The following is a 24,180-nucleotide window of genomic DNA, read 5'->3' on the forward strand; positions in this document are numbered from 1 at the left end:
ACGTCGTACTTAGCACATAGTAGGCAATCATTAAATAGTAGTTCATTGCTTTCTCATTAAAGTTTCTTCATGACTTATGACGTGTGTTACTTCTGTCCCTACAGAATTAACTTTTTCTAACTAGTGACTAAGATTAGAAGTTCACAAGAGCCAAGAGCCTTTATAATTCAGGTAGAACAACATCATTGCTGCAGCTGCCAGCCCCAGATGCTTTCTTTTTCTACAGATTCCCCTTCAGTACTTGAAAGTAGAGTAATCCCTCTGAAACTTGCACCTACAAAGTATACTGCAAAGAAAACAGAATATTTCTGTCACATTGGTCTTCTGAATAACTTTGTGTTCAAGGTATTGAGATAAACTACCACAGCCTGAGAAAGTGGTTGATAATTGCTTTTAATCCCACCTACTCATTAATACAGTCTGAAAAAGTTTTTAAATTATACCATAGCAATACCATGTCTTCAGTTGATTGGAGACCAATTATAGAAAATCTTAGTACAGAGTTATATGCTTGTACATATGAAAATATCACAACAATGTAGATATAAAGTTGTGATTTTTGTAGAAATTCTACAGTGGTTTCTCTCACCAGAAAGCATCACCAAATATATCTACTGTGACTTGTTAGCAAAGACTGTGACCAAGACCCAAGGGAACTTGGCAAGCTCTCACCTTCCTTATGGAAAAATCAAGGTAAATAGGATTGATTTGTCCATCTTCAACTGAATTGTTATTTCTACTGGAAGATCATACTCTGGATATTGAAGCTACAAGACTGATAACTCAGTTCCCTTTGGAAGTGCTAAAAACACCAAAAACAGGCCAGGGTGAGTTTTATACATTTTAGTTTTACCTTTTCTGCTCTTAATTGTTTTCCTTATGTTTCTGAAATGTGTGCTATACTTGGTTTGCAACATATCCTTATGTGAGTTAATAGCAAATTTCTATTTATGGTTGGGTATATATCTATCCATTTTTCAAAACATTTTTTGTGTGAGACCACAAAAATGGGAAATAATAATAATGGGGAAAAGTTTAATTTAAAATATATATCCTGTGATGAGGGAAAGGAACTCTGGTGGCACAAGAGTTAAGGGCTTGGTCACTAATTAAATGATCTGTGATTGAAACCCACCAGTCACTCTGTAGAAGAATTATGTGGCAGTAAGCTCCCATAAAGACTTAACAGCCTTGGGAACCCTATGGGGCGATGCTACTCTGCCTTGTAAGATTGCTATTTGTCAGAATAGACTTCCCTGCAACAGATTTAGTTTGGAGTTTGGTAGGATGAGGGAGCAGAAGTCGGCATTTCAAATCTGCATCTGATCCTGATACCCTTCTTGCCTGTATAGGTAAACTTTCCTATAATGAATTTGAAATAAACATTGGTCAGTTCTTCAGCTTTCCATTTTGCTACCTTTCTTTTAGAATTCAATAAATTACTAAGAAAACAAATATAAAACATTATACTTTTTAAAATAACTTTAGCAAAAATGTCAAACAACCTTCAAAAAATATTCTAAATAGCAGAGTTAACCTCTAGCGCTGTGGGTTAATGTGCTAGACTGAAATGTCGGTTTGAACCTCAAGTTCAGTGGTTCAAACTCACAAGCTGCTCCTTGGAAACTCTGTACAGGTCACTATAGACACTGTACAACAACTCTCCAACACTTAACAGCAACGACATTAAGGTATTGCTGTAAATAGTAATACAAGCCCAAAGCTCTATTTAATTTCAATATTAACTGAAAGGCTTCTCCAGCACCCAAAATATCTTCTTTGCCACAAATCTAAACTTGCTCGTTTTCTGATCTGACACTACCATCAGGGTCTTTCCTCTGACATAGGCAACAAAAATGGCCATTGTCTTCAGAAGATCGGCATATTGAAGTATAGGAAATACCTGAGAAGAGAGAGAGAAATAGAAGCTGAAGACAGCAGCTTCCTCTAGCCCTTTTTCATAAACTGTGGAAATGATTCATTTATCTGGCAGATAAGCCTGATCTGGAGGGCTGATACCCATTAGTAGTGATCAGTGATGGAAAACAGATAGCATAGGACGATAGGGTCCAAGGAACCCGGAGGGGCAAATTCCTTCAATAGATCACCCTTGGGAAAGCTGTATATCAAGGCTGTGCCAAGAAAAAGACCAGAAAATAAGCCCCCCTCCAAGCTGGTTCAGAACAACTAAGACACAAAGAGGAAGGTCACTGAGACAAATATATTTAACATTGCCTCCCACCACAAAAATTGGGGTCTGAGTAGAGGTAGAGGGAAGAAGCCTATCCTAGAACTCAGGAAACCTGGGCTTTAGACCCAGTATATCTCCAACCCTGGGTAACCGCGGACCAGTTGCCTTACCTCTCTGGGACTCATATCCTCTATTTGTAAAATAGAAAAGAAAAAGGTAAGCTCTCAGATCCCTTTAAGGGCTAAGATTCTGTGGCTTATGTATTTGTTGTTGCTGTTCTGTGCCATCAAATTGATTCCAATTCACGGTGACCCTGTATAGGGTTTCCAAGGCTAAAAATCTTTATGGGAGCAGAGAGCTTCATTTTTCTCCCATGAAGCAGGTGGATTCAAACTGCCAACCTTGTGGTTAACAGTCCAGTTCTTATCCTACAGCACTGCCAGCATTCCTATATTATGCATGTATTTCTTTAAAAGCAGAAATACTGTTCCTTGGGTCAATATTTTTTTTAACTAATAGGCTAATTTAAAAGAAATTATAACAGCTATTTTGATTTTACTTGTTGACTATTAAGGTAGCCAACAGAACTGGACTTTGAAAGGAGTTGGGAATAATCAAGTCAAGATGGCAACGATATTTGGCAATGATATTAGGCCTGGACTTTGACCTCCAACTTACTGAGCAACTTTGTCCTCAGGTGAGGGGTAGGAGAATAGCCAGCCTTCTTTTACCCTCTCCATATTTTCCAAGGCTTCCAGAGTTTTGTCCAACCACCTTTAAAAAAATTGTTCAAAAAATATCACAGCCACATTGTCAGTTATTTAGCAGCTTTGTGAAAAACTTCTGGCCTCTGAAAACTAGGTTATTGAAATTACAGTTTCAGTATATCATGATAGAACCCACAGGATAACAAGTAGTTTAGGTGAAAATCAATAGAGCAATTCAAAAAAAAAAATTGTGTTCAAGGTCAAGATTTGCATTGCCTTGGACAAATCACTTATTTGATGGGAAGGGAGATGTTTATTTATTTACCCATAAATGTCAGTAACCTAAATCTAAGCACAGATATTTTACTACCTCAAGGGATAAATTACTGGGATGGCCCCTCTCATGTCTCTCCCTCACTCTCTCTCAGTTCTCTCTCTCTCTCTTCACTCGCTATTCAAGGTTGTTTTATATCTCTTGTGAATCAAAATTCTCAATTCTATTATTCCAAAAATTTAACACCTACTAGGTTTCTATCATGACTGAATGGAGATTTTTTTAAAGAAACATAAGCTATTTGACCATAAATTCTAGATAGAAGGTTATAAACATTCAAGAAATTAAGTGGCCATAGCATCATGTTGTTGTTGTTGTTGTTGTTAAGTGCTGTTTAGTCCATTCTAACTCATAGAAACCCTGAATAGGGTTTCCAAGGAGTGGCTGGTGGATTTGAACCACTGACCTTTCAGTTAGCAGTCCAGTGCTTACCCTACAGCACCACACCAATACCCCAACATCATGTCTAGCACTTCTATTCTATCTCTAATTTCATTACATAGTGCTTGAGGTTTAAAAAGCTTGCAAGTGACATCCAAGGTACAATTGGTGTCTATTTGGCTGAAATAGCAGAGGAAGGAGAGTCATGAATAGGGGGCAGAAATGAGCTGTGTGACTAATTGTTGCCTCCACCAACAACTGCCTTCTTCGCCATGAGACCAGAAGAATTGTATGGTGCCTGCTACCATTACAGAACATTTTGATCAAAGATTCTATAGAAGAATGTTGCTTAAAGGAGGGAAATAAACAAAATTTCAAACTGTCATGGAATCCAGATTTTTCTTGAGCCATGGAGGCTGTATGAATCCCTGAAACTATTACCCTAATATAACCTTTAAACCTAGTCTTAAGTAAAAAATATTCCTTAAAGTCATCTTAAAACCAAACAATAGTTTAGTTAGCTAGTAAAGAGCATTGTACTCTTTTAACAATTACCTATGTAGGATCAAAAGGAGCCTGGTAGCACACTGGTAAAGTGCTTAACTGCTAAACAAAAGGTCAGTGGTTCAATCCCACCTGTCGCTTCACAAGAGAAAAATGTGAATCTACTTCCATAAAGATTATAGCCTTGGAAACCCTATGGGACTGTTTTATTCTATCGTATATGGTAACTAAGGAGCTCTGGTAGCATAGTGGTTATGAATTGGGCTGCGAACCACAAGGTCAGCAGTTCAAAACTACCAGCCGCTCCGCGGGAGAAAGATGAGGCTTTCTGCTCCTGTAGTTTTATAGCCGTCGAGTCGGTTCCAACCCATAGCTACCCTAAACAGGGTTTCCGAGGCTATAAATCTTTACAGGAACAGAAAGCCTCATCTTTCTCCTGCGGAGCAGCTGGTAGTTTCGAACTGCTGACCTTACAGTTCACAGCCCAATTCATAACCACTACGCTACCAGAGCTCATTTATATATTGATATATATATGTATATAATGATTGATACAGATGTTAAGTGTCAGGCTTTTTTGTTGTTTTTGTTATGTTTTTTATTACTGACAGGAGTGTCCAACAAAGACAATGGAAGAGGCTTCCTTACTCAATCAAACTTCCCTAGTGACACAGTTTCACCTTAGAGGGTTGTCTACAAATCAGAAGATTCAGATATCTGTGTTTGTCATATTCCTCATTTTCTATGTCTTGACACTGATTGGGAACATCCTCATTGTCATAACTATTATTTATGATCGCCGGCTCCATACTCCTATGTATTTCTTTCTCAGCAACCTGTCCTTTATCGACGTCTGCCACTCTACCGTCACTGTCCCCAAGATGCTGGTGGACACCTGGTCAGAGGAGAAGCTTATCTCCTTTGATGCCTGTGTGGCCCAGATGTTCTTCCTGCACCTCTTTGCCTGCACAGAGATCTTTCTTCTCACTATCATGGCCTATGATCGATATGTGGCCATTTGCAAACCCCTGCAATACATGACAGTGATGAACTGGAAGGTATGTGTGCTATTGGCTGTGGCCATCTGGTCAGGGGGGACCATCCACTCCATTGCCCTGACTTCCCTCACCATCAAGCTTCCGTACTGTGGTCCTGATGAGATTGACAACTTCTTCTGCGATGTCCCGCAGGTGATCAAACTGGCCTGCACAGATACCCACATCATTGAGATTCTCATCGTCTCCAACAGTGGGTTGATCTCCGTGGTCTGCTTTGTGGTCCTTGTGGTGTCCTATGCAGTCATCCTGGTGAGTCTGAGGCAGCAGATCTCCGAAGGCAGGCGGAAGGCCCTCTCCACCTGTGCAGCCCACCTCACCGTCGTCACGCTCTTCCTGGGACACTGCATCTTCATCTATTCCCGCCCATCCACCAGCCTCCCAGAAGACAAAGTGGTATCAGTGTTTTTCACTGCTGTCACCCCTCTGCTGAACCCCATCATCTATACCCTTAGGAATGAAGACATGAAGAATGCTTTAAATAAACTAATGGGAAAGAAAGAAGGAAAAGAAGAAAAATGAAAATGGCTCAGCCCTTAGGATGTTTGCTGTTTCAAATCAAAGGAACGCCTTGCAATGAATAAGTTACATACCATATCTATCAGACTTTATGACTCATAAAACTGTCCTTTGGCCCAATATCTGACAATCATAACAATAGCTGTGATTTTTAACATCTTCCATATGTTGGAAATTGATCTGGATGCTTTGCATCTATTTATTCACAAAAGTCCTGGGAGGGAGGTATTATTAGCCTCACTTACACATGAGAAATTAAAGTTCAAAGAGAGCGTGGCCAGGGTCACCCAGCTAGAAAATTATGAAGGCAGGATGTGAACCTAAGTGTATCATGCAAACTTGTGCTATTTTGATTATACCATGCTGCCTTTTTCCTGCTTTTGTCTCAAATGATAACCAAGATCTAAACAAACCTTCTGGCAGCCCTTGCCTATATCATTCACTAAGACCAGACGTGGGGAAACTTTTTTCCTGACAAAATTTGTAGCATCATTCGCAGACCATACAAAATCATCAACTTAAAAATTAGCCTACTATATTTGGTCAAACATCTAATTCACTCACCCCTAATGTGATGGTGCATTTAACAACAATAACAATGTCATGGTGGAGTCCTGGTGCAGTGCTTTGTGTTAATGCGCCAGACTGCAAAGCAGTTTGAACTGCAAGGTCGGTGGTTCAAGCTCACCAGCTGCTCCTCAGAAACCCTATACAGGGTTGCTCTGGGTCGGAATCAACTCAACAGCACTTAACAACAGCAACAATGTGATGGCTGGAACTGCAGTCACCTTGTCAGGGCCAGACCAAATGATTTTGAGGGCTTTACATGGTCTGAGGGCCAGACGTTCCCCATCCCGACTTAGACACTTGCTTAAATAATTTAGTAAGTGTTGATAAATCAGACAAAGCTAATTTGCATACAAGGGGTACTACAAAAAGTTCATGGGAAAAAAGGGAATGAGAAGCTATTGGAATCTTTCCACAAACTTTCTGAAGCCCCTCATATGGCTTTGATGACTTGGAAAGAAGACTTAAACTACTGAAGTTATTGACAACCTCAAGTTGTTGTTGAGTGCCGTCGAGTCAATTCTGACCCATAGCAACCCTGTATAGGGTTTTCAAGGAGCAGCTGGTGATCTTGAACCACTGACCTTGTGGTTCAAACCAACTTTGCAGTCCAGCGCATTAACCCACAGCACCACACCAGGTAGCCAGGCAAAAATCTGTCATGGAAGCAATAACATGATGATATTTTACTATTTATTTATTTAGCAAATATTTACTGAATACCTATTATATTCTAGGTACTAGGATTATAGTCATAAATAAAATATACATATAATCTGTTTCATGGATTTTAGAATCTAATGAAGATACAAGACACAAAAAAAAGTGTATGCAAATAAATTCTAGACTATGATAAATTATATAAAAGAACAATGCAGGATGCTGTTAGAGAGTCATGGAATAGACTGTCTTTTAGACTGATGGTCAAGGAGGGACTCTGGGGAAATGGCATTTAAGCTAAGATACAAAAGATAAAAAGGAAACGACTATCAGAAAAAGAGGCAATGTGTGATCTAGGCAGAGGAAATGGCAGGTGCAAAGACTTCCGTTGGGAAAGACCTCGAGTTGTTCCAGGAAATGCAAGACCAGTGTGGTTTCAGCTTATTGTAAGGCAAAGAGGTGGGTAGTAAAAGGAGTTTTGAATCTTTTTCAGTGCAATAGGAACCCACCAGGAAGGATTAAGCACACACATGGAATGGTACAATTTTATTTTAATTAAATCATTCAAATAGTTATGTAGCGAATTCATTCAATGCAGCATTCTTTGCTAAATAGCTCATACCCACCAGTCTTGCACTAAGAGATGGGAGAAGATCCCAAGTAGAATCTAGTTGTGACAGTAACACGTTCTTAGAGCATTGTGATAAGTGCTCTAAGAGTGGCATGTGCTGAGAGAACTGGGAAAACAGGGGATCTGAAGAGGATATTCCAAGCAAAGTTTCTCAAATATGTACATACACACAAAAGAGCTTGTGCGTATTGGGAATCAAGGGTTCACTGGACTCCATCAGTAAGAAGGCCATGATTAAATGCAGCTGGAAATCATCTGAGCCATCAGTGAGCCTATGATCAATAAACTGGTGAGCCATAAGATCCATTTTATATTTTTATGGACCTCATTTAATCATAAATATGTAAAACTGATCTGACTTGGGTTTTATGTGAGAATTGTAGGGTTTTGCCAACATGCTACGTTTGTTTGTTAATTTGTCCATAATGGCGTTTATATATTTTCATGAGCATCTCCAAGTTTACGCAATAAACTTCTTTTTATTCTTTGTCCTTTTGAATACTTTCTGTCATTTCAATCATTTGTCTCTTTCCTTTGGAGCCAAAATTAGTCATTCACTCTGTATTGTGTAAATCTGTAATGTGCTGGATTCCTGTGTAGACCTGTTCAATTTTTCAGAATACTTTTTGGAGAGTTAACAGAACATGAATCGAATAATGACTCAAAGGTCCCAATCAATTCTTAATTCATTTCAGAATAAACAAAAAGGGTCAGCTATATTTTTAGTATTGTGTGTACTGTAGTTCATCCCATAGTTGTTATTGTTAAGTGCAGTTGAGTCAGTTCCGACTCATTGTTGTTGTTAGGTACCATTGAGTCAGTACCAACCCATAGTGACCTTATGCACAGCAGAGTGAAACACTGCCCAATCCTGGGCCAACCTCACTACTGTTACCACGCTTGAGTCCATCAATGTTGCCACTTGGCCAATCCATTACGTTGGGGGTCTTCCTCTTCTTCTCTGACCCTCCACCTTACCAAACATGATGTCCTTCTCTAGTGACTGGTCCCTCCTGACAATATGTCTGAACTATGAGAGACAAAGTTTGGCCATCCTGGCCTCCAAGGAGCACTCTGGCTGCACTTCTTCCAAAATGGATCTGTTGGTTCTTTTGGCAGCCCATGGCACTTTCAGTATTCTCCTCCAACACCATAACTCTCATAGTGACTCTATATAGCGTTTCCAAGGAGCAATTTGTGAGCTTGAATCGCCGATCTTGCAGTTCAAACTGACTCTGCAATCCTGTGAATTAACCAGAACTCTATTAGTTCCATTAAAATTGATATTACAACTCTTTTATATGGTTGTTGTTGTTGTTAAGTGCCAAGTCAATTCCAACTCATAGCGACACTGAATAGGATTTCTGAGGTGCAGCTTGTGGATTTGCTTCTGTGGTTCGCAGTCCAGATCTGATCCTACAGTGCCATACCAGGAGTCTGTTTTATATGGTAGCTCTCTGGACATCTTTAAAATCTTCATCTATACCGAATCTAGTCCCTTCAGTCACAGTGTATCACCCTCCTGGTTACCTATGTAATTAGTAATAGAGCTTTCTGTTTCACAATAAACCGATACACTTCAGTAAGCCGACACAAATTAAATCCAGGAAATCAACAACTTTGGAACTATATGCATTCAATCAACTTTTAACTATTTTCATTTATATAATTTTTAAAATAAATTTTAGAATATTATTAGAAACTCTACCAAAAATACTGTGGGTATTTTAATGAAAAGTATATTTAATATATATTCAATTAGACCAAGTATGTTGATCATGTTTTTATTTATGTGTAGCAACATGTCTGTATCTTCAAGTTTTCATAGACTCACACATGGTTCCTTTATTGGACAAAAAAAAAAAAAAAATCCATATAAATTATTCTATTAATTTTATATTGCTACTTTAACAAAATAGGAGTTCTGGTAGCTTAGTGGTTACGAGTCGGGCTGCTAACCTTAATATTAAGGTCATCATTTCAAAACTACCAGCTGTTCCACAGGACAAAAATGAGGCTTTCTGCTCCCATAAAGATTTACAGCCTCAGAAGCCCTATGCAGGTTCACTATGAGTCAGAACGGATTCCACAGCACATAACCACCACCACCTTATAACAATTTACCACAAATCCAGCAGCTTGAAACAACACAAATTTCTTATCTTATGATTATGTAGGTTAGAAGTCCAACACCATTTTCACTGGGCTAAAATCATAGTGTCAGCAAGATAGCATTCTTTTCGAAAGGTTCTTTGTTGTTGTTAAGTGCCATCAAGTTTGTTCCGACTCATAGCAACCCTGTATAGGGTTTCCGAGGAGTGACTGGTGAGCTTGAACCACCTACCTTGCACTTCAAAACGACTTTGCAGTCCACCAGTACCACACCAGAACTCAAGGAGAATTTGTCTTCTAAAATTTCTTGAGACTACTGGCTCCCTTTATCTGTCTTCAAAACCAGCAACATTTGTTGGAGTTTTATTTAAACACTTGTTCATATTCTTATATAGTTCTAGATAAACTAAACCCACTTGTCAAATAAATTCCAACTCAGAGCGATCCTGTGGGACAGAGTAGAACTGTCCCCATAGGATTTACAAAGCTGTAAATCTTTTACCGAAGCAGATTACTACTTCTTTCTGCCATGGAACCACTGGTAGGTTTGAAAACACTGACATTTTGGTAAGCAATTGAATGGTTAAGCCCTGTGCTACCAGGGATCCTTATATTACATTGTTATTGTTGTTAAATGCCGTGGAATCAGTTCAACTCATAGCTAAAGTGTATAGGGTTTCCAAGGAGCAGCTGGTGAGTTTGAACCACCAACTTTGTGATCCAGGGCTTTATCCTGCAGCTTCACACCAGGATTCCATGTTTCTAAATAGAGTCCTCAAAAATCTTAATGCTAGTGTAATACCAATGTAATGCATATCCATCTTTATGCAGTATTCAGCCATCATGTGACAAAGAAAAATTTCCTATATGAAATTTGAGCTTTCCTTTCATATTTAATTTATGATATAATGATACTTCACAATCAATAAATAGTTTCAGTGAATAGGTTCATTCAACAAATCTGTTTAAGCAATAAAGCTTTACTTTTTCTAAGTTACCTCAAGGAAAGATAGGTAGAAAAAAATAAACATATTCCAAATCTGCTACAGTTATTCAAATAGCACTGATATTATACAGTAAATATTGGAAAGTTACATTTATTCTATGTAACTTCACAAAATTAAATAATTACATGGAAATAAATGTTACCGTTTTAAAAATGAGATGTACTCTGTTGTTTTTAGGTGCCCTTGAGTCAGTTCTGACTCATAGCGACCCTGTATAAGGTTTCCAAGGAGTGACTGGTGGGTTTGACCTGCCAACCTCAGAGTTAGCATTAATTGCTTATCCTACAGCACCACACCAGGACTTTAGAAGGGTAAATTATATGGTATTAGAATTATATTTCAATTTTTTAAAAGTAAAACTACAAAAGGCAAAAAGTTAATGAGGGGAGCAAGAAGGCACCATCTCCCTTTTATACACATTTGCAGCTCTATTTTTCTTTAATATTCATTATCCCTGGTGAAAACTGGGTCCAATTAACTTTGTAAAACCAAGAAAAGACAGAACAAGTGTACTTTATTCAGCATCCGTAAGGGGAAAGTTGTGTGATTTTCCAGAACATCTGCAGCCACAAAATCCAATCTGAATGATTCACTGTCAGACAGTAAGTAACTAAGGAACTCTGAGCAGAACTCTTGTGCCATTTGAGATTCCAGGGTAGCATGAAATTTGCAATTACAGCTTTCTTGTGATTTGAAAAACAAACTAGTTAAGTTCTCATGGTGCTAGATCCTGTGATACATTTTCGCATGTAGAAAAAAAAAATTCTTACCTACTTTATCTGTACTGCCACCCCCCCACAACACCTAAACACCAGGCATACTGTGTAAACACATGCCTGTTTCCTATAGAGAGTTGATTCTAATTTTAACCCTTTACTTGTAGTCTTGAATTCTAGCTCCAATCATGCTTTATTATTTTATTTTGGTTTGGTTTTGTTTCATTCTCCAAATAAAAAAATTTTTATTCTCCTAATAAAAAATGTAAGTGTTGCAACCTTCAGAAAGTTCTGAGAAAGAATTATCTGGGCTTCTAAACCAGGGGTTTTCATTTATAGACACACAAAAATAGTACTCCCTTTTGTCAATGTGGACTAACTAAAAATAATAGTTGTTGTTGTTAAGTGCCATTGAGTCAGTTCCAACTCATAGAGACCCATCCAAGGAGTAGTTGATGGGTTTGAACTGCTGACCTTGTGGTTCAAATCAACCTTGCAGTCCAGTGTTTTATCCTGTCGTGTCACACCAGATTAGGTGGCTCGATATTGCTGTTCCTACTCAAGGTTGGTTTGAACCGCAATGTTGGTGATTCAAACGCACCAGCTGCTCCTCAGAAACCCTATGCAGCATTGCCATGACTCGGAACTGGTTCGACTGCACTTAATAAAGCAACACTATAAACAAGTAAAAGCTAAAATATATTTTAGTTATATAGTCACTGCACACTCAGTGTATACAAACACAGAATTTGGGGAGGTATGAAGGAATAAGAAATGCTGATATTGTCCAGAAAATGATTATTTGACTATAATTTGAAAAATTCGATCAATATGTACTATCTACTGCTTCATAAAAAATTACCACAAACTTAGCCACTTAAAACAACATTCATTTATTATCTCACAGATCTGGAAGTAAGAATCCAAGCATGGCTTAGTTGGATCTAAGGTTCACATAGGCTGCAATCAAGGCATTGGCTAGACCTAAGGTCTCATTGAAGAGTCAAGCTCAAGTGGTTGTAGAATTACAATCCACCAAGGGCTTTTAGACTATGGTCTCAGTTCTAAGCTGGCTAAGAACTCAGACTTCCCTCAGTTCTTGGATACATGTTGCTGTTATTGTCAAGTGCTGTCAAGTTGATTCCAACCACAGCGACCCTGTATAGGGTTTCCAAGGAGCAGCTGGTGAACTTGAACCAATAACCTTGCAGTTCAAACGACTTTGCAATCTGATGCATTAGCCCACAGCACCACACCAGGACTCTTGAATACATGGTCCTCCCCAATTTAGCAACTTGCTTCATCAAAGTCAGCAAAGGAGAGCATCATTTAGCAACGTAGAAGTCACTATCCTGTCTAACCTAATCACAGAAGTGACATCCTATCACTCTCATCATATTCTGATTAGAAGTCACAGGTCCCACTCAAACTCAAAGAAGAGGACTATACAAAGGCATGATCACAGAAGGTAGAGATTGTTGGGGACTATCTTAGAAGCTGCCTGCCACATGCAATCTCTCAAATTAACTTAAGTTTTTTCATCCTTAGAATGTTCTTAAATATATAAATAAAACAATAAAATACTTGGGAAAAAATTAATGAAATGACCAACATTTCATTGGCAAATGAAAATGACCAACATTACTGAGAAAAATTACACAAGAGTTAAATGAGAAATATACCATGTTCATGGATTATGAGAACATTTTGAAGATGTTCATTCTCACCCAAATTGATCTATAGATTCAATGCAATCCTAATTAATGTTCCAAGAGGCCTTCTTATAAAATTGTGTTGATCGTGTTAAGTGCCATTAAGTTGGTTGCAACTCATAGTGACCTTGAATTGGGCTTCCAAGAAGAGGCTGGTAGGTTTGAACTGCCAATCTTGTGGTTCACACTGACCTTGCAGTCCAGAGCATTATCCTACAGTGCCACTAGACAGAAATAGACAGCCTTTCTTTTATTTATATTGGTATGCAAAGGATGTGAAATGGCAAAACAAATTTTGAAAAAGAACAAATTTAGAGATTTACACTATTTAATTCCAAGCTAATGTAATGAGACAATGTGCTACTGGCACAAAGATGGACTATAGGTCAATAGAACAAAACAAAGTATCCAAAATTAAACTCACAAATAAAAGGTGAATTGATTTTTAACAAAGGTGCCAAGGTAATTCAATAGAAAAATAAGCAGTCTGTTTAAATGATGCTGAATCACCTAGATATAAGGAAAAAAATACATTTCTACAATTTTATATAAAAAGTATACCCAAAACGGATCATAGACCTAAAATTAAAGCCCAAACTATAAACTTCTAGGAAAAAAAAAAAAATAGGAGAAAATCTTCCAATCTTTGGAATAGAGAAAGATTTTTATAGAGAACACAAAATGCCTGAGACATAAAAATGCAAATTTAATAAATTGGACTTTATCAAAACTTATAAGTTTTGCTCTTCAAAATGAAATATTAAGAAAATGAAGTTACAAGTCACAGAGTGAGAAAATACATTGGCAAGAGATATATACAAACTAAGGACTCACATCTAGAATATACAAAGAACTCTTACACCATAGTAATAAAAAGACAAAAAGTAGTAAACAAACAAAATATTTGAACAGATACACCACAAAAGAAGATATACAAAGTGCTAATATGCAAATGAAACTATGCTCAACATCACTGTTGCTGTGTACAATTAAGTGGATTTTGACTTATAGTGACGTTGTACAGGGTTTCTGAGACTATAAATCTCTGTTTCTTCTGCAGACAGCTAGTGGATTCAAACCTACAAACCTGCAGTTAACAGTCCAACTGGTAGCCCACTATGCCACCAGGGCTCCATCAGTTGTTGTTGTTAAGTGCTGTTGAGATCATTTTCACTCATAGTGACTCTGTATAGGGTTTCTGAGGAGCAGCTGATGGGTTTGAACCACTGACCTTGTGATTAGCAGTGCAATGATTATCCTACAGTGCCACACCAGGACTAGGGGAATAAAAATAAAAACCACATGCTCGGTGTTTGCTAACTGAGGTGATGGTGACTGGGATACTGATACTGCAAACACAATCTGGTTAGTTTAAGAGCTTCTGTGGTACTGATGTGATCACACTCAATAAACAGGTACAGAAGGGCACCCAGAATTTCAAGCTTCTGGATCAGGCAGCTGAAAACGTGATACTTCAGGAAGATGCCATCATAAACTCCAGAGATAGGTTAAGTAAAATGACAATAATAACAACACATTTTCAATACTACATTGATCTACAGAATCAGGTGAATCACCAGGTGAAACAGAATAGCATATAATAGTGCAAAAACACTTCTTTGCCTAATAGTGAGGACATCTTGCCTGTGGGTTGATTTTCCATTTTTCTAACAACTTTCTCCTAAAGTTATTAAATAAGATTTGTGATGATGCACAGTTTATCCTGAACAGAAGATAGTTGAATGAATTTTGGAAACATTTCTTGAATCAGACAAACCCATGCTCCTAGTGAAATTTTAAGTTGCTCTGTTTAATTTTACATGAAAGTAGTATTAAAGGATATCGTAAAACGTTAGTATTAAAGTTTTTCCTATAAAACTTATTTATGTTGAAAGTCATATTGTCTAAATGTGATTCTTAAGCAAGCACTGGATATTGTTTTTAATCCAGAAATAGAGTTTCTAATGTGAACATGCAAGAATGTTAATATTCTTTTTAAAGACTTTTTTTCTTCAATTTGTGCATTCAAGATAGAGTTTGATTGTATGGCCACTAAAGTGCTGGAGTCCTGGTGTGGCGCTGTGAGTTAATGCGCCGGACTGCAAAGCTGTTTGAACTACGAGGTAGGTGGTTCAAGCTCACCAGTTACTCCTCGGAAACCCTATACAGGGTCGCTATGGGTCGGAACCAACTCGACAGCACTTAACAACAACAAAGTGTGCTAGGTAATAACCTGGCTGTTGTTTTTTCTATCCTTTCTTATTCGTTGCAGCAAATTTTGACTTAGGTTCAACTTGATTTAGATAACTAGGCTATCTGGCCAGCTGCAATCTCCTCTCTTGACCTGCATTCCTACAGTTTCTTTGTTGTTGTGACTTTAAAGACTAAGTGACTTTCTGAAGTTTAGGGAGATATGTGAACTCCAGAGCCCATGGACACTGACCTAGCCACTGGGGGCTAGAGCTCAGAGTGAAATGGCCAGTTAGTCTGAAGTGGTGGGAGGTGTGCATGAACTCCAAAACTTGCAGGTAGTATCTATTTGACCTAGCTTGGATTGCTAGCTGGCCAGAACTCAACCATATGAAGATAAAGAAGTTTGATACTGTGAGCAAGCATAAATTGCTACAATTTGATTAACTGAACCTTTGCTTATGAATGCAGATGCTTAAAATTCCAACTAAAGTAGAAAAATTCTTCATATCAAGGATCAAGCTTGTTTCCTCAGTGCACTGGGTTGATAGAGACAGGCAATCTAGACACTGGCTATCAAAAATGGGTGGGGGTGCTATAAAAGATTTACAGCCTCAGAAACCCTGTACAAGGTCGCTACGAGTCAGAACCGACTCCACAGCATGTAACCAACCATAAAGGCACAATTTGGTTGGCTTACAAACTTTCATGAGTGTACTTAGCTTCAGAATGAGGTGGGGTAAGGTAGAATCCCCAATGAATCATTTTCCTCTTTTCCAGATGGATCTGGTGAAAAGGGGTGGAGGAGGATAGTGATAGGATTTTATGATTCAGTTGTGAGTAATTGTTATCAGGATTAATCACAATTGTCACAGGTGTAATTGTAGCTGTATAACTAAAAGGAGGGAGTAGTTAATCTTTCATTTCAGAAACAGAGGACCCCAGGACCATCAAAAAGGAAGCACATGAGTGGAGCATAAGATCCTACCCAGAAAAACAGAAACAGCAGAGACGGTGGCAGAGGCGATGGCATGGACAGACAGAGCAGCTGAGGACTCTAGGCCAATAGACTAGAAAGTCTGTGTGCCTACAGGCAGGAGGCTGGCTTGCAAAATGTGCCCTTTGGACATTTAAATTAATATATATTTTTTTGTTTTGTATATGTACATCAAATATTTTTTCTTTGTTCATTTGTGAAATATAAAATATAAAAGAGAAGCCATAGGGAAAAAACAGGATAACTGCTGTTAACAGGGAGGGAATTGTAATCATTGAGATGAACAAAATGCATAATTGGTTCAAAGTAAAGCTGATGATCTTGTCTGTTTAACCTTCACTCAATTCACAATAAAAAGTTTAAAAAAATAATAAGATAAATGAATAAAGTTGAAGAAAAAAGACTAAGTGATCTTGAGTTCACTTTATAATTTTCTTTTATCACCAGCACGTTTATTTATCTGGCATTATTGCATCATGTGAAGGTAGTTCAGTTACTGTGAGTGATTGTGGCATAGAGCTGTGCCATAGGTTGTAAAGACCTTCTGTTTGTACACACTTACCTGTGTTTACTGGATTCATCTTGTTAAATGACATAACCACTAGTTGATTGTCGAAACAGGATAATTTTTTGTTTGAATTTAAAATGGGACTCTATCCTCTTTTCAGTAGAAAGATGAGGTTTTTTGCTACTACCAAGATTTTCTAAAGCCTCAGAAATCCTAAACAGGGGCACTATGAATCAAAACTGACTCAACTGCACTTAACAACAACATCCTTTTTTAGTTCAGTTGTTACTAATGTTGCTAAGTACTGTAGAGTCCTTCCAACTCATAGCAACACTGTATAGGGTTTCCAGGGAGCAACTGGTGAGTTTGAACTGCTGACTTTGTGGTTTGCAGTCCAGTGCTGATTCTACAGTGCCACACCAGGAGCCCTGGTGTTCTCACTAAGACTGAGGAGGATATATCTTAATACAAAGCTGGCATATGACAATAGTGTTTGACATAAGAAAATGGACAGTGGTGATGGTTGTGCAACATGGGAAGTATAGTTGGTGTGGCTAGACTGTACATGGGAAAATAGTTGAAATGGCAAATGTTTTGTTGTCTCTATTGTTACAATTTTAGAAAAAAGAAAATCATGCTTTCAGTGAAAGAAGATAAAGCAAATGAAAGTCCAATTTAATTTATAATGTGTGACACCAAGTCAAATAAGCAAACAAGATTTCTTTTTAATGTTTTATTGTGAATTATGTGATAGTTTATATGGGAGAACATTAGCTTTACAGTCATCCCCTCGTGCATCATCAACCAACCAAAGGCTACATCCTGCGAGCCTGCCCCCTACTCATCAGCACACAGCCCCTCTCCCTTTCTGGGTCTAAAGTCCCCAGCCGCTCCATCTCTCCACGTCGTCGTCTCTGCCTCCATCTCTGGCATCACTGCTTCTCTGGGTAGGGTCCCCCTCTCCGCTCTTCTTCCTTGATGGTCCCAGGGACCTCCACTCCTAGACTGCAAAGTCAATCACTACCCTCCTTTTGCTACAAAACATCTACCTTTACATTTCCAACCCTCACAGTCAGTCCTGATAACAATTTTATTCACTATTGTATCACAAGAGACCTAGCCGCATCTCCTTTCATCAGCCGCACCCAGATAGATTGGATACTACTCAGTGGAAATTCTACCTTCCTCCACACCCTCTGCATCTAGGCTCCCTCTTGAAGCTTGTAAGCCAGTCACTTCTTGCCTTTGTAGGCCCTCCCCCCCATTTTGGGTAGCTAATGCAAATAATATTTTATCTATCTCTCATTATATGTAAGTTCATTTACTTAAGTTTAAAATAATTAGGTGTAAAGTTTTTGAAAAGTCATTTATGTATGCATTTACAAACATCTATTATAATTACTAGATATAAATGGGTTCGATTTCTCTTTAAAACGAAAGATGAATAATTTAGAAACTAAAACAGAGTCTATCCAAGTATAAGAGACACAAAAACTTTCAGTGAAAAAAAATTAAATGGAAGTATGGAATACATTTTCTTCACACTAGAACAGATATTGAAAAAAACAGTGATTACTTACATTATATCTGATAAAATAAATTCCACAACCAAAATTTAAATAAATATGGAAGCTACAGTAAAAAATATATAGATAGATAGATAGATAGATAGATAGATCACATTCTCACTAGAATAGCTAATGTTGTTGTTGTTGTCATGTGCGTGGAGTTAGTTCCGACCCATAGTGACCCTGTACAGGGTTTCCCAGGCTGTAAATCTTTACGGGAGCAGAAAGCCTCATCTTTCTCCCAAGGAACAGCTGGTAATTTCAAACTGCTGACCTTGTGGTTCACAGTCCGATTTGTAACCACTGCACTACCAGAGCTCTTAGAATAGCTAATACCGAAGATTAATAATAGCAAATTTTTAAATATGGAAGTCTCATATCTCTGATGGGAGTAGAAAATGGTACAATCTCTGAAAAAACAGTTTTTTTCACTTCTTATCAAGTTAAACATATTTACCACGTCATCCAACAACTCTGCTCCTCAGCACATAGGCAAGAGAAATGAAAATATGCATCCATACAAGGACATGAACATAAATGTCTACAGTAGAAGAATTGATGCTTTTGAGTTAGTGGTGTTGGAGGAAAATATTGAAAGTGCTATGGGCTGCCAAAAGAACAAACAGATCTGTGTTGGAAGAAGTGCAACCAGAGTGCTCCTTGGAGGCCAGGATGGCCAAACTTCGTGTCTCACACTTTGGACATATTGTCAGGAGGGACCAGTTGCTGGAGAAGGATATCATGCTCAGTAAGGTGAGGGGTCAGAGAAAAAGAGGAAGACCCCCAGCGAGATGGATTGGCAAAGTGGCAGCATCAATGGGCTCAAGCATGGCAACAATAGTGAGGTTGGCCCAGGACCGGGCAGTGATTCGTTCTGTTGTACACAGGGTCCCTATGAGTCAGTACTGACTCGATGAGACCTAACAACAACAAACCTTATCAAATGTGAATAATGAATAAATAAGTATATTGTGGTATACACAAATAATTAAACAGTTGTTGTTGTCAAGTGCCATTATATAGGGTTTCCAATGAGGGGCTAGTGGGTTTAAACAGCCAACCTTGCAGTTACCAGTCCAATACTTATCATACAGAACCAAAACCAGGACTCCAACAATAAACAAAAACTAACTACTGATAACCACAAAGTGGACTGATCTCAGAAACAGTATACATGCAAAAGACACAAAGCAGTACATACTGAATGATTACATTTATATGAAACTCAAGGAAAGACTAATCTAATGTACAGTGAAGGAAATCATATCCTTGAATATTTGGGCAAGATAGAGGGATTGGCTGGGAAGAGTCTAAAATGAAAAACGGTTTGTAATGATGGTAGGTGATTGCATAGATGTATAGCTCTGTCAAAGTCATCACTGCCATACAATTAAAATGGGTAAATTTTATTACATGTAGATTTTATTGATTTGGTGAGTTACACATTGATTGGGCTGTTAACCACAGAATCAATGGTTTGAATCCACTAGGGACTTCATGCTTTTCTCTACAGGAGATTTTCTGCTCCTGGAAAGATTCACAGCCTCAGAAATCCTATATAGGATCGTTATGAGTCAGAACCAACTTGACAGTACACAACAAGAGTTGAGTTTTAAAGTAACTTCTTTATATATCTACGTTTCTATTTCTTTAAAATATAAGGGCTACAAGGCGTCCAAATTTGACCAAAAAGTACAAGAATTACTTTCCAAAGTAACAAAGTTTATTTCAAAGTGAATAAGCAAAGTCTTAAATAAACAGCTTGAAGATATATTTGGAAATAAGAATGAAATCATTATAATACGTAAAACACAGGAATAATGTAGAGCTTCCTCATGGCAATACTCACAGAAAAATATAAATCAGGAAAGTAGATTCTCACAGCTGTACCTGGTCCGGAAACTGAGTCTGTGCCCAATCTTTAAACTCTCCAGGCATTTTCTTTATATGTTCCACCATGATCTTTTCTTTTATTTAAAAATAGTTAATAAGTCCCTCTCTTTAATGTTCCATGTCATTTCACTTAATTTTGAACCTCAACTTACGCTCTTTCTTTAAGGATATGAGCCTAATGGCACAGTGGTTAAAGCTCTCAGTTGCAAACCAAAAGGTCAGTGGTTTCAAACCCACTAGTCACTCCATGGGAGAAAGATGTGGCAGTGTGCTTCCATAAAACTTTACAGCATTATAAAAAGTTGCTGGACCTGGGACCTCAGGACCATGGTCTCAGGGGACACCACGGTCAATTGGCATAACATAATCCACAAAGACAATGTTCTACATCCCACTTTGGTGAATAGTGACTGGAATCTTAAAAGCTCATGAACGGCCATCTAAGGTCCTACTATTAGTCTCTCCATTTTCAAAAAAAGAAGAGTGATGAAAATTGAAGAGGCGTGTAATCAATTAGTCCACTGGAGTAATGGAGCCCGGGAACATCAATCTCCACAACACCAAGACTAGAAGAACCAGATGTTGCCTGGTTACCACTACCAACTGCTCTGTAAGGGATTACATTAGTAGGTCCCAGATGGAGTAGGAGAAAATGTGAAACAAACTCAAAACTATAAAAAAGGCAGGGCTTACTGATCATAAAGAAACCAGAGGAACATGTGATTATGGCCCTCTGCCATCCTTTAGGTCTGAAAAGGAACTCACCCTGGTGGCCCAATTTTCAGCCCAACAGTAGATAAGTGCAAAGTGGGGACAACACTAGTAAGGTATGCTCACCATGCAGTGGTCAACCATTCAAGATCAAAAAGGGTAACATTTACCTAAGAACAAAGTGCAGATGGGTTAGAAAGGAGGGTGGAATGGAAATAAGAACCAAAGGGAGAAGAGGAATACCAGATGTTACCTGGAGGGGATTGCAATCATTGAGATGAAACGGAGTGTATAATTTGTTTAAAGTAAAATGGGTTATCTGTTCTGTAAACCTTCACTCAGTGCACGATAAAAACTTTAAAAAAAAAATTAAAAAAAACTTACAGCTGTTGAAACCCTATGAGATCCTGCTCTGTCTTATAAAGTCAAAATCAACTAGATGGCCGTGGGGTTCGTTTGGGTTTTGCGTTGCCATACTCTTCACAGCCCCAGTGTAGATCATATGTATGATTTCATAAAAGCAACTTGTCTTTGTCTGAGCTGCTTCATGGCACTTTTGACCTCTTCATTCCTCAAGGTGTAAATGAGAGGATTGAGCAGAGGTGTAACCACCGTGTAGAAAACAGATACCACCTTGTCGATGGAGTAGCTGGTGTCTGGTCGAGTATAGATGAAGATGCATGGCCCAAAAAAGAGGGCAACCACAATGAAGTGCGCCGAGCATGTAGACAGGGCTTTCCGGCGCCCCTCAGCTGACTGTTTTCGAAGAGAAACCAAGATGACTGTGTAGGAGGTTACCAAGGCCAGGAAACAGGTAAGGGAGATTGTTCCACTATTAGACACAATTAGCATTCCTGTGAGGTATGTATCTGTGCAGGCCAGTTTGATGACAGCAGGCACATCACAGAAGTAGCTATCAATAATGTTGGGACCACAATAAGGTAGACGAACTGTCAAGAAGGTCTGCACCAATGAATGAATAGTACCCCCGAACCAGAGAGCAAAAACAAGCTGTACACAGACCCTCATATTCATCACATTGGAGTAGTGCAGTGGAGTGCAGATGGCTACGTAACGATCATAGGCCATAATGGTCAGCAGAAAGATCTCAGAACAGGCAAAGAGATGTAGGAAGAAGAGTTGTGCAATGCAATTTTCAAAGGAAATGGTCTTTCTCTCTAAAAGAAAACCCTCCAACATCTTGGGCACAGTGACAGATGAATGGCAGATATCAATAAAGGAGAGATTGCTCAGGAAATAATACATGGGGGTGTGAAGACGTGAAGTAAAGACAATGGTAACCACAATGAGAATGTTCCCCAAAAGAGTGAGTACATAAGTGACTGAGAATATCATGAAAAAGATTATCTCCAGCACCCAGTTATCAATAAGTCCCAAGAAGACAAATTCAATCACTCTTGTTCGATTTAGTGCATCCATCCAATGTGCTTTCCAAAAGACCTTGGGCAGGAGGGTAGGAAATGAAAGTTAATTTTTCTTGAATACTTTAGAAATGGAACTAATTGAAGTGACTGCATTTCTATCTGAATTGCTTATTTATTTTCAGGAAATATTGCTTATTTGTGACTATAAAATCAATTTAATAATCATTGCTACAATATGTTGTTGTTATTGTTACGTGCCATCAAGTTGATTCTGAAACATAGGAACCCAGTATAGGCTTTTTGAGGAGCAACTAGTGGGTTTGAACCACTGATCTTGCTGTTAGCAACCCAGTGCTTATCCTATAGTGTCACATCAGGAGTTATGCCAGCATTTTATGCACATATACACCATGCTATTTAATCACAACACCATTGTATTGGCATTATTGTTCTTGTCTTGCAGATGAAATTTTAAAAAAACCTTGACAAGAATAAATATACTGCCAAAATCCCTGTCATTAGCTAATTGGCTCTTTTCATTTCAGTCTAGACCACTCAAATCATCAAATTAACAGTCTAAATTCAACCCACAATTAAAATCATTCAGTATTTACTCTACCGATCAAATTAAACAATATATTCAAAGTCTTCAAAGTTCTACTACCAGTTTCCAATATGTTGTTGTTGCTAAGTGTCATCGAGTCCATTCCAACTCATAGCAACCCTGTATAGGATTTCCAGGGAGCAGCTGGTGAGTTTGCATCGCCAGTTAAACAAGTTACTATCCTCAAGGCATGCCATAACTACCTACAACATCTCTGCCTTTATTTATTCTGTTTCCTCTACACACAAAAAAATGTACTCTCAAATCAGGTGCATTTGCTATTAAAATAGTATTCATCCATCAAAACAATCTCAAAGAGTATTACATTTAGGAAAGCTTTCCTGATACCATCAATGAAATCTTATTTCTTCACTTCTATACTCCTTTTATGGCATTTAACTGTAATCAAAAGTAAAAGTAAAATAACACATTTACTTTAGTGATAGTGGTGATTGTGTGCCGTTGAGTCTGTTCCAAGTCATAGCCACATAGGATTTCCAAGGCTATAAATCCTTACAGAAGCAGAATGCTTCATCTTTTTTCCTATGGAGTGACTGTTAGACTCAAACTGCTGACCTTGTGCAACTCGTAACCCACTACACTACCAGGGTTCTTTAGATATTTACTTTGTTGTTGTTAGGTGCCATCAAGTCTGTTCCAACTCATAGCAACCCTATGCATAACAATGAAAAACTGTCCCGTCCTGCATCATCCTCACAATTGTCACTATGCCAATCTGTCTTGTTGGGGTCTTCCTCTCCTTTGCTGACCCTCAACTTTAGCAAACATGATATTCTTCTCCAAGTACTGATCCCTCACCACCTACCTTTCACATGTCCAAAATATGAGAGGTGAAGTCTTGCTATCCTGACTTCAAAGGAGAATTCTGGTTCTACATCTTTCAACACAGATTTGTTTGTACTTTATTCAGTCCATGGTACTTTAATATTCTCCTCCAACACCATAACTCAAATGCATCAATTCATCTACAGTTTTCCTTATTCATTGTCCAATTTTCACAATCCTATGAGGCCATTGGAAATACCATGGCTTGGGCCAGGTGCACTTTAATCCTCAAGTTGACAGCTTTGCTCTTGAGCACATTAAAAAGATCCTATGCAGCAGATTTGCCTAATGCAATACATCATTTGATTGCTTGACTGCTGCTTCCATGAAGGTTGATGGTGGATCCAAGCAAAATAAAGTCTGTGACAACTTCAATCTTGTC

At 38.3% G+C, this 24,180-nt stretch overlaps 2 protein-coding genes across 2 annotated transcripts; one reads left to right on the forward strand and one right to left on the reverse strand.

Moving 5' to 3' along the window:
• Window positions 1-4,746: 4,746 nt before the first annotated feature.
• LOC102827961 (olfactory receptor 4E1-like) lies at window positions 4,747-5,694 on the forward strand. Its single transcript, XM_006835461.1, has one exon. It carries the CDS (start codon window positions 4,747-4,749, stop codon window positions 5,692-5,694), a length of 948 nt encoding a protein of 315 aa, XP_006835524.1.
• A 15,767-nt stretch (window positions 5,695-21,461) lies between these two features.
• LOC102828352 (olfactory receptor 4E2-like) lies at window positions 21,462-22,403 on the reverse strand. Its single transcript, XM_006835462.1, has one exon. The coding sequence runs from the start codon at window positions 22,401-22,403 to the stop codon at window positions 21,462-21,464; it is 942 nt and encodes a 313-aa protein (XP_006835525.1).
• Window positions 22,404-24,180: the final 1,777 nt, after the last annotated feature.

Source organism: Chrysochloris asiatica, unplaced genomic scaffold, assembly GCF_000296735.1.
Source record: "Chrysochloris asiatica unplaced genomic scaffold, ChrAsi1.0 scaffold00017, whole genome shotgun sequence".
NCBI lineage: Eukaryota > Metazoa > Chordata > Mammalia > Afrosoricida > Chrysochloridae > Chrysochloris > Chrysochloris asiatica.